The 16,501-nt window shown below is 44.9% G+C and overlaps 2 protein-coding genes across 3 annotated transcripts; one reads left to right on the top strand and one right to left on the bottom strand.

Moving 5' to 3' along the window:
- Positions 1-7,488, bottom strand: SPRTN (SprT-like N-terminal domain). 2 transcript variants are annotated; one of them, XR_008489417.1, is made up of 6 exons: positions 7,208-7,488; positions 5,711-5,810; positions 3,194-3,322; positions 2,171-2,435; positions 975-1,930; positions 1-888 (listed from the first exon to the last, which is right to left on the bottom strand). XR_008489417.1 is itself a non-coding variant. In XM_054395050.1 (5 exons), exons 1-5 carry the CDS (start codon positions 7,486-7,488, stop codon positions 1,209-1,211), a joined length of 1,497 nt encoding a protein of 498 aa, XP_054251025.1. In that variant the 3' UTR covers positions 1-1,208. The 2 variants fall into 2 exon arrangements, 1 of the variants encoding a protein (XP_054251025.1); XM_054395050.1 differs by having other exon boundaries at positions 1-1,930.
- A 310-nt stretch (positions 7,489-7,798) lies between these two features.
- Positions 7,799-11,053, top strand: EXOC8 (exocyst complex component 8). Its single transcript, XM_054395515.1, has 2 exons — positions 7,799-9,316; positions 9,940-11,053. Exons 1-2 carry the CDS (start codon positions 7,799-7,801, stop codon positions 10,546-10,548), a joined length of 2,127 nt encoding a protein of 708 aa, XP_054251490.1. The 3' UTR covers positions 10,549-11,053.
- The last annotated feature ends 5,448 nt before the right edge of the window (positions 11,054-16,501 follow it).

Raw genomic sequence — 16,501 nt, 5'->3', positions numbered from 1 at the left:
CAATTGCTCAGCATTTGTAACTTTTCACAGCACAATGGTTTTAGTACTCGTAGCTGACTGGCTTATTGGATACAAAACACCAAATTGGCTGGCTTCCAGAAGCAGCAAAACAGACTGTTAGCTAATGTCAGGTTAACGTCGCTCTGACTTGTACTGCACTGGAAGGTTAATTGAAAAATCACAAAGGCTTTTATGACATGACCAGAAAGGGTCTTTACTGGTATTGCTACCAATATTCCTCACAACTTTTACTTACTGGTGTCAGAATACAGGGGTCAGTTACCCATGCAGCTAATACCTATATCAAAAACAAACAAACCAACCCCAAACAGTGAACTTTCAACACACGGATTTGTTCAACCCATTGGAAAAAGCAGGTGAAGAATCTAGCTGAGATCCTGGATCAAAAGCCACATGTAAGATTGAAGTTTGTTAGCTTCTATTTGACTATTCCAACTTTTAACAGTTAACTTTTAACTTAAATCCTTGCTCCTCAAGATGAATTTCTAATTGAGCCCTTCAGTGTAGGGCCTTCTCCTTATCTAAGTCAAGTACCTTGGTGCTTGATTTCCCAGCACCTTCACTGCCCTTCTTGACTTTTCCTGCTACAATCCACCCATTAAACTTAAAAGGACACTGCTGTGTTTTTGATGACTGTACCTCTACCATCTTTGAGACAAGACCATATCTGAAATTATTACTTTCAGCCATCTCTTCAAAAGAAGGACCACTGAAAGTGTCATTGTGGCTTATACAAAATGTTTACTAGTCTAAAAATACATGCCATCTAGTTTAGTTACATTGCAGTGAACAGCATAATCCTTACCTGTTAGAGGTAGTTAACGCAAGGAATGGCAAACAACTCTTCAAAAAACAGCACAACGGGGTCTTAAGAAGAAAGACAAATTACCAGGATTTAAAATGTCCTGATTTTTAAAAGTGCCTTGGAAATATGCAGTTTGGGAAGTAACTACCTGCTCTTATGGTACCCAGATTCTGCAGCAAGAATGTTGACACAAACATCCACCTATTAAAACACACATTTGCTTGCTTCCTTGTCAGTGCTGATGTGCAACTCCACAGAAGTTGTGGTTCATGCTAATTTAAATTCCGGTTCAGAACAGGCACACGGCTAAGAAGACCCTGAGCAAAGTAGTTTTCAAGCAATGTTTTCAGCCCTGGTTTATGAGACAGCTTTCTGAAAGGTTTTATGAAAGACAAGAGTCAAGATGTTCATTTATTTTAGGCTCCAAAACCTCAGTCTGGCAAACAGGACACCTGACTTTTTTATCCTGCTTTGCAGCAGTGCTGCAATTTGCTGAGGACACCGTAAATTCAGCACTGGTTTGCAAAGGTGAATCTATACTTAAAGAGACGTCAGTACTCCCTTTTTTAAGGAAATAGTTTTCAAAGGCGGTTTTGTCTTCCATCTTTGGCCATCGGTGTGGCGTGTTAGTACATTCAGAGCTTTTTTTCTCAGCTGCAACCTGACCTGTTGTTGTCCACTGAAGACAAATTTGTTTTGGTGGCACTGTGACTCTCTTGCCATTTACAGAATCTTGGTTTGATTTTTCTTCCATAACACGAGCAATTTTAACAGGTGATCCATCAACATTCCTGTAAGCTTTTGTACTAGCGACGGAAGGTTTTGGAAACTCACGCTTTGAAGCTAAGTTGATTTTCTCACTGGCATCATCAGTAAAAAGTGGAAAGAAAATGCCACTTCTGGGTGATCTCTCAAATTTTATCTCATTTTTAGGGATTGGTACTGTCCTTACTGAATGATGCTCTACAGCAGGTGTTTCACTGTTTCTGACACTAATGCTGGAATTTGTGCTTTTCTCTGAGAGTCCACCGTTTCCTCCTCCAAGCCGATATCCCTTTCCACTGAAGGGTGTCAGACTTTGTGTATCGTGAGTTTGTGTCTTGCCTGCAAAATAAAAAGAGAGAAAGTTAAACTAAGAATAGTGACTAATTTTTTCATATATAATCATGGCCTTAGTATTATACATGCTTCACCCAAACCCCCTGTTTCTTAAAAACAGTGCAAACTAAAATTTGTGTAATGAAATTCAGAGGGAGTCTAGAAATGCAGAAATAAAATGGGTGCTCTTCTTTGCTATGTGACAGTAATATCTAAACAAGAAAGAACAATAATTATTTTATATACCTTTGTTAGTTGACTCAGAATTTGAAAGTTTTGGGGGCTGAGTTTTCTCTTTGGATTTCTTAAAGTTCTCTGGCTCCTTCACTTTTGTGAACGTCCCCCCGCATGTCTCCTGATGCTCGGCCCACCAGAAGTCTCGTGCGGAGGGTGCTCTATTCATCGAGCGTTTCACATATCCAAAGTAAGGCTTTCTATTTTGGCAGGGGCCATTGCATCGCCACCAGTGCTGACGGTATGAATCCACCTCATCATGAAAACTATGATAGATCTAGGTTTTGACAAAAAAACAAACAAAACTCAGAAAGTTTCCAATTTTATATGGCTAGCTCTACAACATTTAAATAAATACATATAAAAAAATAATTCCTTGTATGACTGTGATTTTTTACATTACCAGTTAGAAGTATCAGATAAAATTTGATCAGCATTTAGCTACAATTAAAACAAAGCTTTAAAGAAAAAATAGGATGTACAGGAATATGTCCTGGCTATCTTGTTTGAAAGGCAATAAAATCACTTTGAAAAATCTATCCAGAATTGCACCTAAATGACATACTGCTTAGAATGCATTGTAAACAATACCAGTATTGTAGTCTCCCACCAGCTGTTAATTGTTCTTCTCTGACACATTATTTTTAAACATCAGCAACCCATTAACCTGTACTGATGTAAATCTTCACTAAAAAGGGGAGCTCTTCTCCAGATGTTATTCTGAACATGGAGCTATTCTGTCCCTGGTATCACTAGGTTGTTTCAAGTTTAAACTTCTGTTTTAAAGAAAAATACTTAGAGATGGTACCCTTCAATGTTATAGGAGTAACAACTCACCACAACTTCCTCAATCTGTTCTATTATCTCCAACAAAATAATGATGGAACTGGCATACACTTGCATGCCAATTTGTAGGGGTACCAACTGTGGAGTGTCTAACAAGAACAAGTATATTACTCATACCACACCAGGCATACTGAAAAACCAAATCAAGAGGAAACATCTATTAGATTAAGTTAAACAGATTATGCTTACTGTGACATTGGCTCCTGTCAAGCGATTAATGCGACGCATATGTTTGCAGAACTCTGGTCCATGAGATTCACGATCTTTGTCATTATTAGTAACAAAAAGCAGGGCATGGATCATTTCATGAAGCAGCGTCTGAAATGATGCAAATCATTAGCTATTTAATGAAAGACGTTATGTATAGTTTCAAAATTAATCTGAAAGTATCCTACTCCTTCACATTTATCTTGGGACTGATCTTATTTTCACATGTTCAGACTGGAACGTTAAAACGTCATATGTACCTATCAAATCAAATTATCTCTATTCCCACAATATTAAAACATGCTGGAAAATCTTAGCACAATGAATGACATCCTGAAAAGAAGAAATAATCCTCAAACTTAAGTCATATCTTTAAAGACATCATCCCCTCTACAACCCAAAAAACCCCGCTTATGACGTAGTTGAAACTACGGCATGTCTGTTCATTCAGCAAATCTGAACACCGTGTCAACTCAAACCAGCAGCCCTGAGAGAGGCACAAGAAGCAACACAGTTACATCTAGTCATAGCCTATATCCTTATTTCCTCCTCTTTGTTGGCCTTTTGACCTAAAAGATGAAATCATAACCATTGTCTGATTATGCTTTCAGTCTACGTTTGTTTTTAATACTAGAAGATAATTTAGGAGTAAAGAAGTGACTTTAGACTCTGGCTCAGAATTGCCAATTTAGAAACTTAAAGGATTACCATGATACTGCAACATGAGCAACACATACATAACAATGACGAGGAAAAGGCTGAGGTACTTAATGCCACTTTTGCCTCAGTCTTGAGCAGCAGAACTAGTTGTTCCCTAGTCAGCCAGCCCCCTGAGCTGGAAGGCAAGGAGTGGGGGCAAAATGAGACATTTACAATCCAAGAGAAGATGGTCAGTGACCTGCTACACCGCTTAAACACACACAGCTCTATAGGGCTGGACAGGTTGCACCCAAGGGTACTGAAGGATCTGGCAGATGGACTCACCAAGCCTCTATGATTTACCAGCAGTCCTGGCTGTCTGGGGAGGTCCCAGTGGACTAGAGGCAGCAAATGTGACTCCCATCTATAAGAAGGGCCGAAGAGAGGATCCAGGGAATTACAGGCCTGTCAGTTGGACCTCAGTGTCAGGGAAGGTCATGGAGAAGATCCTCTTGAGTGCAATTATGCACCACATACAGGACATCAAGGTGATCAGGCCCAGTCACCATGGGTTTATGAAGGGCACATCCTGCGTGATGAACCTGATCTCCTCCTATGACAAGATGACCCACCTAGTGGATGAGGGAAAGGCTGTAGATGTTGTTTACCTGGACTTCCATAAGGCCTTTGACAGTTTCTCATGGCATTCTCATTAAAAAAAAAAAAAAAAGGCTGCTCATGCCTTAGATGGACACGGACTCTGCTGGGTAAAGCACTGGCTGGCTGGCCAGGTGCAAAGAGTAGTGGTCAATGGAGTCAAATCAACCTGGGGGCCAGTGGTGTTCCTCAAGGCTCAGCACTGGAAACACTCCTGTTCCAGTTTATCAGTGACTTGGATGAGAAGATCAAATGCACCCTCATGAAATCAGGTGGGAGTGTTGATCTGCTTGAGGGTTGGGAGGCTCTACAGAGAGATCTGGATAAGTTGGACTGATGGGCTGAGGTTAAACTCTGTGAGCTTCAACAAGACCAAGTGCTGGGTCCTGCACACGGGCCACAACCACCTCATGCAATGTTACAAGCTTGGGGAGGAATGGCTAGAGAGTTGTGTGGTGAAAAAGGGCCTGGGGGTACTGATTGACAGTGTGCCCAGGTGGCTAAGAAAGCAAATGGCATCCTGGCCTGTATTAGAAATAGTGCGACCACCAGGACCAGGGAGGTGATTGTCCCTCTGTACTCAGTGTTGGTGAGGTAGCACCTTGAGTACTGTGTTCAGTTTTGGGCACTGCAGTACAGGAAGGACATTAAGGCACTGAAGTGAGGTACAGATAACAGCTACTAAGCTGGTGAAAGGCCTGGAGAACAAGTCCTATGAGGAGCAGCTGAGGGAACTGGGGCTGTTTAGTCTACAAAAAAAGGAGGCTGAGGGGAGAACGGATTGCTCTCTATAACTACCTGAGGAGGTCATAGAGAGGTAGGTAACTAATGATAGATCAAGAGGGAATGGCCTCAGACTGTGCCAGGAAAGGTTTAGACTAGGCATCAGGAAAAAAATTTTCATGGAAAGGATTGTCAGGCACTGGAGCAGGCTGCCCAAGGAGGCATTGAATCGCCGTCCCTGGATGCGTTTAAAAACCATACAGATCTGGTGCTTGGGGACATGGTGTAGTGACAGACTTGGTGGAGTGGGCAAAATGGCTGGACTTGATGATCTCAGAGGTCCTTTCCAGCCTGGATGATTCTATGAATAAAGCCACCACTGTATATAAGAATCACACTATGAAATGCAAAATGTTTGTATGGAGTGGGGAGAAGGCACAATACACTTTATGGACGGATTTATCGGCAAGCTTTAAATACCTCAACGAGATCCTTCCTTGGTCTCAGCTTTAGGAGTGGCTCACTTAGACGAATGGAACACATTCCACCTCTTCCTTCGTATCGACACACTCCAGCACAGCTGAAATAAGACACAAAGAAAATACAAAAAGCTACTGGTTTTTGTGGTATATGAATTAAATTGAGAAATGGAGTTTAAAATGCTGTCACCTTCCAACACACATTAAGTAACTCAAAACATGAAAAAGCAGTTCTAGTAGTTCCTTGAAAAACTCAGTATCATTAAGCAAAGCAAAACCAACCAACAACAAAAACAAACAAACCGCCCAAACATAAAGTCCACAATTTTCTTAGAATAAGCTGTGATTTAATTAGTAAAAGTGCAACTATTACATCTGTTGCAGTCATTTAATTGAAATCCTGAAGAACTCCTGAAGAAAAAAAAAAGGCAGAACCAAAACCACAAGAGACTGCTGCTGGCTAACCTCTTCAGGGAGCAGAAAACTGTTTTTTTATTGGAACTTCTGATGGAGTTAAATAGATAAGAGAGGCTGGCGATTCATTGCAGCTAGCACCAACTTAACTGCTGGTTGGTGCAATTTCACCTTGCACCCTCTCCCAAATTTTGACCCTTACTGAACCTTCACATGTTATCATTTCTGTGTGCTAATAATCCAGAATACTTAATTTTTAATTTATTTTTGTTACTGAGTTAATCTTCTACCAAATATTTTCAAGTGTATAATGTAGTGCAATCAGAGGACAAGAGGAGCAGGACTCCTGCAGACATCACTTGCATCAGCTGATCTGCTGCAGAACTGCAGACTGCACTTCAAATGTGGTTGTGGTTTTTCTTTTTTAATCTCATATTTTCTGTATATTCCCCTTCCTAGACTTTTCTAAATCTTGTTAATGTGCTACTATTTCATATCTGCTCTGATGCCATGCTGTAAAGCTACCATAAAAACTGCAAACAAGAAAAATGACAGCAATACAAGTATGTTAAGTTTCAACATGCACAGTTTAAGACCAAGTTATTTACTCTGCATCTCTACAGTTTTGCCTGCACCACAGCAAAAGCCATTTATGGCTGCAAAGGCCAACAGACCAAAGACAAAAGAGGTAGTAACAGTGACCAACCTGGGGTATAAACCGTGTTACAAAAATAGGTCAAAGGTCTGGAAGAGAAGCTGCGGCACTGGTATACACTGGCCACAAAACCACAATTACGAGCAGCGTATAGCGACAGAGGACAGCTTTTCCCCCACCTCCACGAAACGTACAGCTGTGTGATGAGCTGCTGCTTACTTGGCGGCGGCCCGCCCCGTACGACAGCTCTGGCACGGCGGCAGCACGCTGCTGGGGCCACTTAAAGGTACGGCGGTTTCTCAAACCTGAGGCCAGTGCCCACCACCCGGCTAAGCAGCTCGGCAGGAACCGGCTTCGTGCCGCCCGCGAGCCCCAGCCCCATCCTGACACGGGCTGCCCAGCACGCCCCACCCTGGTCCCAGTGCGTACAGGGTCATGCGTGGGCTCCATGACACCTCGACAGCCGCCAGACGCCCCCAGAACAGCGCCTCGTTGAACTGCACGAAGAGGCCATGCACGTCGGGGCTAGGGTCCAGCAGCTCCCAGGCCTCATCCACAACAGACAGCGGGCGGTAGGGCGAGGGATCCGGCGACACCTCAGGACATGCTACCGCTACCGCTGCTGCTGCCGCCGCGGCCGCCTCCTTATCCTCTGCTTCCCACAACTCCTGGAGTTGCAGCGCCAGCGCGAAGTCCTCCTGTCCCTCCATCCCACGCAGCACCGCCGCGCCAACCCCACGACGCAAAACTGCCGGCGCACGCGCACTGCGCTACAAGCCAGAGCGGCCTCGCCACCACGCACGCGTCGGAGCTCACTCCCTTGACCTCTTCCTTCGGCGTATGCGCGTGGAGGGTTCCGCGGACGCCCCGCCCCACCGGCGGCCGGCACTTCCCGTCGTTCCGGGCACTCGCTTTCCGGTGAGGTCCCCGCGCTTGCGCAATTGGCGTGGAAACGCTGGCGCAGGCGGAGTACGTACCCTGGCAGCGGTAGGGACGGTGAGGCGGCTGGAGGTAGCGGCGATGGCGCTAGCGCTGGGCGAAGGCGGCGGGAGCCGACTGCGGCGGCAGCTGGAGTCGGGGGGCTTTGCGGCGGGAGAGTATGTGAAGCAGCTGTCGCAGCAGTCGGACGGGGACCGGGATTTGCAAGAACACCGGCAGCGCATTCAGGCGCTGAGCGAGGAGACGGCCCAGAGTCTGAAGCGCAATGTCTATCAGAACTATCGGCAGTTCATCGAGACGGCGCGGGAGATCAGCTACTTGGAAAGCGAGATGTACCAGCTCAGCCACATCCTCACCGAGCAGAAGGGCATCATGGAGGCCGTCACCCAGGCCCTGCTTCTCCAGGCCGACCGCGACGACCCCACCCTGGGCGCCCGCCGCGCCGCCGCCGCCGATCCGTTCCTGCCGCTGTCGGCCAAGGAGGCAGCGGCCAACGAGGAGGGACGGCAGCGCACGCTCACCACCCTCCTGGAGAAGGTGGAGGGCTGCCGCGACCTTCTCCCCGAGAGCCCCGGCAAGTACCTGGTCTACAACGGCGATCTGGTGGAGTACGATGCCGACCACATGGCACAGATCCAGCGGGTACACGCCTTCCTCATGAATGACTGCCTGCTTGTGGCCACTGCCTTGCCCAACCGCCGCGGTGCCTACCGCTACGACGCACTCTACCCCCTCGACGGGCTGGCTGTGGTCAACGTTAAAGACAACCCGCCCATGAAGGACATGTTCAAACTGCTTATGTTCCCTGAGAGCCGCATCTTCCAGGCCGAGAATGCCAAGATTAAGAAGGAGTGGCTGGAGGTGCTGGAGGAGACTAAGCGCAACCGGGCCCTCAGCGAGAAGCGACGCCTGGAGCAGGAGGCTTTGCCCCGGCCTGCCCCGACACCTCCTGAATCCACCAACCCCTTTGAAGAGGATGAAGATGAGGAAGAAGAAGAGCCTTCTGCTGAGGAAGAGGTGGTTGACCTTTCACTGGAGTGGATCCAGGAGCTGCCTGAGGACCTGGATGTCTGCATTGCTCAGCGGGACTTTGAAGGGGCAGTGGACCTCCTGGATAAACTCAACGAGTACCTGGGAGACAAGCCTGTGAGCCAGCCCGTGAAGGAGCTGCGGGCCAAGGTGGATGAGCGGGTACGGCAGCTTACGGATGTGCTGGTGTTTGAGCTGTCTCCAGACCGCTCACTGCGGGGAGGGCCACGGGCCACCCGCCGAGCCGTGTCCCAGCTCATTCGCTTGGGTCAGTCCACCAAGGCCTGTGAGCTCTTCCTGAAGAACCGGGCAGCTGCGGTGCAGACAGCCATCCGACAGCTGCGTATTGAGGGTGCCACGCTGCTCTACATCCACAAGCTCTGTCACGTCTTCTTCACCAGCCTTCTAGAGACAGCAAGAGAGTTTGAGACAGACTTCGCTGGCAACAACGGCTGCTACTCGGCCTTTGTTGTCTGGGCCCGCTCTTCCATGAGGATGTTTGTGGATGCCTTCAGTAAGCAAGTATTTGATAGTAAAGAGAGCTTGTCAACTGCAGCAGAATGTGTCAAGGTAAGAGATTGGAGTGACGTCAGAGCCAAAACAAAGGTTGCAGAGCTTGTAAATTCTTTATTTCTAGGCATAGTTGACTCTTGAGTGGGTCTCCTGAAAGGTTACTTGCATTTGTTTGGGGTTGATTTGGGCTTTTTTTCAACTTAACAAAGGAAAGCATTAAGATAAAAACACATAGCAAGAAAAAGCCTGCTTTTCACAAAAATCATTTGTTCTTGGTTTGCCTTTAACCAGTAGGAAGTCCTAAAATTTATAAATAACCCACGTCTGAATGATGAGTATATTAAAACATTTTATTTGTTTTCCAAGCCTGTCCTGGGCTACATTTCAATAATGTTTTGAAAGACTTAACTTTATGATTATATGATTTTTCAGCTTTTATTAGGAAAATTAAAAAACTAAAAAGTGTTTGTGGGCTTATAATGTAACTGTCCAGAGTATTTTTGACAGGCAGGGTTTATCTTTCTATTATTAATGTCTTAGTAATAAGGAAATTCTCAAAGCTGGAGAAATTAGTGAAGTGTGACTAATGCTTCCTTGATGTTTTCTGAGAATGGTAAATTTGTTAAATGTGTAAAGGAGACGTGTAACAGTAACAGCTTTTACTTTTTTTAATATGGTAGGTAGCTAAAGAGCACTGCAAGCAGCTTAGCGAGATTGGACTGGATCTCACCTTCATCATTCATGCCCTTCTGGTAAAGGATATCAAAGGTGCTTTACAGAGCTACAAGGATATCATCATAGAGGCCACCAAGCACCGCAACTCTGAGGAGATGTGGAGAAAGATGAACCTAATGACCCCAGAGGCACTGGGGAAACTCAGGGAGGAGATGAGGAGCTGCGGTGTAGGCAATTTTGACCAATACACAGGTGATGACTGCTGGGTCAACCTTAGCTATACTGTAGTAGCTTTCACTAAGCAGACTATGGCCTTCTTGGAGGAAGCATTAAAGCTTTACTTTCCTGAACTGCATATGGTTCTTTTGGAGAGTCTCGTGGAAATCATCCTGGTAGCTGTCCAGCATGTGGATTATAGCTTACGCTGTGAGCAGGACCCTGAGAAGAAAACATTCATTAGGCAGAATGCATCCTTCCTGTATGAAACTGTCCTTCCCGTTGTGGAAAAAAGATTTGAGGAAGGAGTTGGAAAGCCAGCCAAGCAGCTACAGGATCTGAGAAATGCTTCAAGATTGATGCGTGTAAATCCAGAAAGTACCACCTCTGTGGTGTGAAGTGACATAACTGTTCTTAAGAACAGAATGGGAAAGCACTTAATAAAAATGTTGTACACTGAATATATGAACTAAATGTTTTTCTTGATTCCCTGAAAAATGCAGATGTCTAACTGCTGCATTTCAGAAGATGGAGACTTACAATGAAAGCCTGCAAGGATGCAATGCTTTTCTTGAAGGACAGTGGGTAGGGGAGTGAGGAGTAAAGTCAAGGTCACATCCTTGGACAGCATATCCTGTAAGAATGGTTTGTGTAGGGTTTGTGACTTGAAAAATACTACAATACACAATTTCTGGTCAAAACTTTATGAAAGTCTTAAATACATGTACATCACATAGCAGGAGAAGATATTTCTCATCGTGTCACTGTAGGGTTCTTTTTCAAGGCACTGTTCTCATAGAAAGGAAAGTGCTGAAGTGTTCTGCGGTTGTGGGAGTCAATGAGGCACGTCCACCATCCAGATGTGACTCAGCACTGCAGATAAGCAACATGGATTTGCATGGTCTGATTTGTTTGGTAGCAATGTAGACTCCACTGTCTCCAGCATTCAGATTCTTTCTATTCATTTCAGAGGCAGATCTAATTTTTTTTTTTTTTGGTACAGGTTTTTGTGTTTGGTTGAAAAGGCTACTATTTAAGCTGGTCTGTCATCTTAAATTACAGCTCTCTCAGATCAAACTTCCTGCTGTCAGAAACATTTATTCCTTTCATCTTCCCCTCCCCTTTATGTTCCCGTTCCTTGTTTTCTTATGGACTTCACTGAAGTCAAGTCCACTTGGTGAAGTATACACTCTGGCTTGAGGTGCTGTCCTAACTGCATTATGGGCTGTTACTGACAGAAACCATAGAGAAGAGGCATAAATGCTGTTAAGATATACTGGGCAGGGAGAGGGTCTGAAGTTACTGTTTCATTTGGAAGGAACAGAATGTTAGTTTTGCTGTACAGAAGCAGCACAGAATGAAGAGACCGGGAGTGAGGCTTTTTGCAAATGATGCAGTCTTCAAAATACAGTCTTTCAGGTAAGGATTAATAGTTTCCTATATTGCAGCAATAACCAAGAAGAATTCTCGTTTTATCAGGAAACACAAGGACTGTATTTGGTTGGGAACTGTAATATAGATGGGGGAATATTATGCAAATGCTTGTATGTTTGGATTGAGTGGTGATGGCTATCTTGTTTAATACTTGTCTCTGAAAATAAAATAAGCCAGCTCTTGTGTAGAGGCTGGCTTTAGTGTTAGCATCATTTTCTAAGCCATATAAACTTACTCGTCTTTACAGCAGGCTTTCTTAGTTGTGAGAAATTGATGTGCTGTGGTTTGATCCCAGCCAGTTGTCTGCAAAGAACCATGCAGCTGCTCACTCCTGCCCCTGTCTGGTGTGATGGGGAGGAGAGCTCAATGTTGGAAACAAAGGACAATGGGGGCTCACTCACCAGTTATGGTCACAGGTGAAAGGCAGGCTCTTGGAGAAACAGTTTAATTTAAACAAAACTACTACAAGTTCACTAACTGAATCAGTGTAGGATGGTGATAAATACAACCTGATCTTAAATAGACATTCTGACCACCTGTCTCCTCTTCTTGGGCCCAGTTCTGCTACCTCCTTCCCTGCAGAGGAGCAGGAAATGAAGGTTGCAGGCAGTCCCAGTCCATTCCATGTTGTTTCTGCTGCTCCTTCCTCAGAGGAAAAGCTAACAATCTTCCCCTGTGACAACATGGGGTCCCTCCCAGGAGAGGCAGTCCTCTGCAGCTTCTCCTGCCAGCATGGCTCTCTTCTGTGGGTGATGGTCCTCCTAGAGACAAACCACTCTGTCACAGGCCTCCTTCAGAGTCACAGTCTCCTTCAGGAGCAATTTCCCTGCTCCACTGGCAGCTGATGGGGTTCTGCTCTACTGTTGATGTGTAAGGGCTGCAGAGACAGCCTCCCATGTCACCACGGGCTGAACGTGAATAGCTGCTCCAGTATACTTCCCTGCTTCCTGACCTCAGTGGCTGCATGGTTGTTTCTACCATGTCCCACTACTTTATGACACAAAAGAGCTCCAAAACCAAACAGAATTGCTCAACAGGTTCTTCCCCTCAAGTGCGTTATTGCAGAGGTGCTGATTAGATCAACCTTGGCCAGAGGCACGTCCAACTTGGAGCTGGGGGAGCTTCTCCAAGCTTCTTGTAGGAGTCATGCCAGTAGCTCCTTTTCCCAGAACCAAGCACCCTGAGGCACAAACTCAACACGTTCTGTCCCTTGCCTCTGTGAATCACATACTTATCGTTGAAATCATATTAATCACAATATTCATAAACTTCACTCACATCAACAAAAGACTTTTCCATATCAAAATAACAGCATCACAATACCAAAAGAAAATGGGCAATTCATACATATTCGACCCCTTGTTCCTTCACCACAGTTAAAAGAACCCAAATCCCCATGATTATTTGGCTAATATTGTGAAGTCTAGTCTGTATTGCCTGTTACCAAATTACTGCCCTTATCTTGAATCCCTGTCTCATGTTGGCCACTGAAACTGACCATTGTGTTTTGAGTCCACCCAGCCAGCAACAAAGCATCACATAACTGCTTGCTCACACCTAGCCCTCTTTGGTGGGATAAGGAGGAGAAAGTACAATGAAAGGCTCTAGTGTCAAGATAAAGGTCAGGGAGAGCTCACTCACCAATCACAGTTATTCAGCCTTCACCAGAGGCAGGTCCAACTTGGAGCTGGGGGAGCTTCAAAGCTTCTTATGGGAGCCATTCCAGTATCCCCCTTCCCTGCTACCACCTCCCCCCAGGAGCAAACTCAGCACATGGTGTTACAGCTGAGTAAGTTTGTACTGAGACTCTCAGTAAGTGTTCTTAAATTGGGTAACTGTTCTTGTGCTTTCAAATGAAAGCTTCAGCCATTTGTATCAAGGCAATGAATGCCTCGTGACTGCCTGAACAAACAAACAAATGCTATCACTAGTAAAACATGCAGGGTAGCTGCTTGTACTGAGGCTTCTTCATCTCTCTTTTCACAGTGCTAGTTCAAGGCAGTTTTCATTTCAGTGGCTACTTTTTGTTCTTTTGCTCTTTGCATGCCTTTCAAACTGGCAGATTTTGCCAAACATCCTACTGTCTCTGCTCACTTGCTTTCCAGTGTTTGGGTCTTTTGCTAGGAAATAACAGGGGAAAAAAACATACAAGATGGTTTCAAAGGGTAACTCATTGTCTTAGCTAAACCTGATTGAAAATCACTGAAATAGTTATAGTTTATTCTAAGGTCAGGGACAGTGAGGGTTAGAACTTGTGTAGATGTGTTATGTTCAAGAGAGAGACACGCAGGCTTTTTCTCACTAGTGAACTACTTTTTTGTACCAGAACCTAGTGAAGTATATCAAAGTACTACATTCTCTATCATCTATTTAAAGTGGCCAAAGGTAGCATCCTGGCCACACTTAATGTGAGAAATACTTTCAAGTGGGATATAAGTGAGAGCTCTCGATGATGACAGGTGTTCTGAAAGAGAAGGAGAAGAGAGGACTTCTTCTTTCTTTTCTCTCTGAAGACAGATATATTTTATTGTTGTCTTTACAGCAGAAGAGAGCAGAATAAATATAAATGAGCCTTATGAGTTTTGTTGTTTTGGCTGTTTTTCTGTGCAATGTAAAGGTGAGATTCATAGATTCATGGAATACCAGGTTGGAAGACACTTCAAGGATCATCTATCCCAACCTTTCAGGGTAAGAATGTAGTTTAAATCAGATGGCCCAGCACCCTGTCAAGCTGGGCCTTGAAACTGTCTAATGTAGGGGAATCCACCACCTCCCTTGAGAGTTGATTCCAATGTCTAATAGTTTAAATGGTGAATTTTTTTTTCTGGCACACAGTCCAAATCTCCCCAGAAAGCCAACCAGATCCTGGGCTGCGTCAGGAGAAGTGTGGCCAGCAGGTCGAGAGAGGTGATTCTCCCCCTCTACTCCACTCTGGTGAGACCCCACCTGGAGTACTGCATCCAGTTCTGGAGCCTGTGTTACAAGAGGGATATGGACATGCTGGAATGTGTCCGGAGAAGGGCCATGAGGATGATCAGAGGGCTGGAGCACCTCTCCTATGAGGACAGACTGAAAGAGTTGGGGCTGTTCACTCTGGAGAAGAGAAAGTTCCGAAGTGACCTTTTGGCCTTCCAATATCTGAAGGGGGCCTTTCAGAAAGCTGGGGAGGGACTTTTTAGGATGTCAGATAGTGATAGGACTGGGGGGAATGGAACAAAGCTGGAATTGGGGAGATTCAGACTGGACGTGAGGAAGAAATTCTTCACCATGAGAGTGGTGAGAGCCTGGAATGGGTTGTCCAGGGAGGTGGTTGAGGCCCCATCCCTGGAGGTGTTTAAGGCCAGGCTGGATGAGGCTCTGGCCAGCCTGATGTAGTGTGAGGTGTCCCTGCCCATGGCAGGGGGGTTGGAACTAGATGATCATTGTGGTCCCTTCCAACCCTGACTGATTCTATGATTCTAACTTGTACCCATTAGCCCTTTACCATGTGACTCTTTGTAAAAAGGGAGTCTCCTCCTCATGATAGCTACCCTTTATGTACTTGTACATGGTTATGAGGTCTCCCCTAAGTCTTCTCTTCTTAAGGCTGGACAAATCCTGTTGTCTCAGCTTTCCTTCATGTGACAGGTCTTCCAGTGCTCCTTCTCCAGACCTTTTCCAGCCTGTCCACATCCTTCTTGTATAGTGGGGACCAAAACTGTACACAGTACTCAAGGTGCAGCCTGACCAGGGCTGAGTAGAGTGGGAGAATGACATCTTTATCCCTGCTTGTGATACCCTTATTAATGCAACTCAGCATCCTGTTGGCTTTCTTTGCCACCACAGCACAATGTTCACTCATGTTGAGCCTTTTGTAGACCAAGACCCCCAGGTCCTTCTCCATAGTGCTGCTCTCAAACTAGATGTGGAACTGCAACTCAAAACTCATTATTGTGATGCCTGAGAATTTTGTGTAAGAAACGGAATAGTAGTTTCCTGATTCCCAGCTTGGCATAAAATTAAATAGGAGAAAAGTCCTATTCCTGCTTCTTTTTCAAGCAGGTGTAGAACGTCTTCATCTTCATCAGAGGATGAACTGTACCATGTAATTCTGCCATGTGCTCTATTATGCTTTTGTCACCATGCAGGGCCTTCTGATTTTGTCTTTGCCATCATCCATGGACCAATGGGCTTACATGAATGTTGGGTTTAATGGATCAGGGAATCTGGCCTTTCATTTGGGTGATCAAATATCATGTTTATGTGCCTGTCACAATTCAAACAAGTGTGGATTTGTATAAACTGCAGTAAGGTAGCATTAATATTTTTAAACTTGTAAATCTAGTCAGGTCATAATAAAAGAAATTCAGATGAATTTATGTATTAGAATTTAATGCAATACCTTTTCTGAACAGTGAGGGACATGTATTAAAGCTTTTAGACATACAATATTAGTGCTATATCTCTGTTTTTACTACATCATGATCAGAAAGGGGATGCTGGTTCAAAGTTCAAGTCCATTAATAAATTTCCAGTGAAGTCAAAAGAGCTTATGGTCAGCCATTTGTGAGGGAGATGTAAGAGGCAGGCAGGTGATGAAAGCCAAGTGATGTCACTTCAGTTACTTTCTTACCAAGTCAGTGTGCGGCTTAATAAGGTGAAGTTGGTAGAAACGTTTCTCAATGTTGTATCTGATTCAAATCGGGGAGAGGCTGTATGCTTGCCTAATGAGACTTTGAGTAGATGTGTAAGGCCTTATCAACACCATGGCAGAGAAACACTATAGGGTTTGTTACTTTCAAGAGATTATTTTGTCACTGAGTTTATTTCTACTGAACTGGAACACTGAATGTGCAGTATAGTCATTCTCCTCACTAGGTGGAGTTCAGCCCATTGAAACCTCATCATGTGGTGGGCAGGCATGGGCATTAAAGCTGT

Source organism: Indicator indicator, chromosome 2 (assembly GCF_027791375.1).
Source record: "Indicator indicator isolate 239-I01 chromosome 2, UM_Iind_1.1, whole genome shotgun sequence".
In the NCBI taxonomy this organism is placed as follows: Eukaryota; Metazoa; Chordata; class Aves; order Piciformes; family Indicatoridae; genus Indicator; species Indicator indicator.
Note: the sequence above shows the minus strand (reverse complement) of the source record. Positions and strands in the feature narration are given on the sequence as shown.

What these genes read in the sequence shown, in the direction of transcription:
- SPRTN (XM_054395050.1), bottom strand. Translation starts at nt 7,488, where the DNA reads ATGGAGGGACAGGAGGACTTCGCGCTGGCGCTGCAACTCCAGGAGTTG. An exon ending in TGGAGCCCACGCATGACCCT is followed by an intron (nt 5,811 to 7,207) that starts GTACGCACTGGG and finishes GTCTTATTTCAG; the next exon opens with CTGTGCTGGAGTGTGTCGAT. An exon ending in CAAGGAAGGATCTCGTTGAG is followed by an intron (nt 3,323 to 5,710) that starts GTATTTAAAGCT and finishes GCATCATTTCAG; the next exon opens with ACGCTGCTTCATGAAATGAT.
- EXOC8 (XM_054395515.1), top strand. Translation starts at nt 7,799, where the DNA reads ATGGCGCTAGCGCTGGGCGAAGGCGGCGGGAGCCGACTGCGGCGGCAG. An exon ending in CTGCAGCAGAATGTGTCAAG is followed by an intron (nt 9,317 to 9,939) that starts GTAAGAGATTGG and finishes TTAATATGGTAG; the next exon opens with GTAGCTAAAGAGCACTGCAA.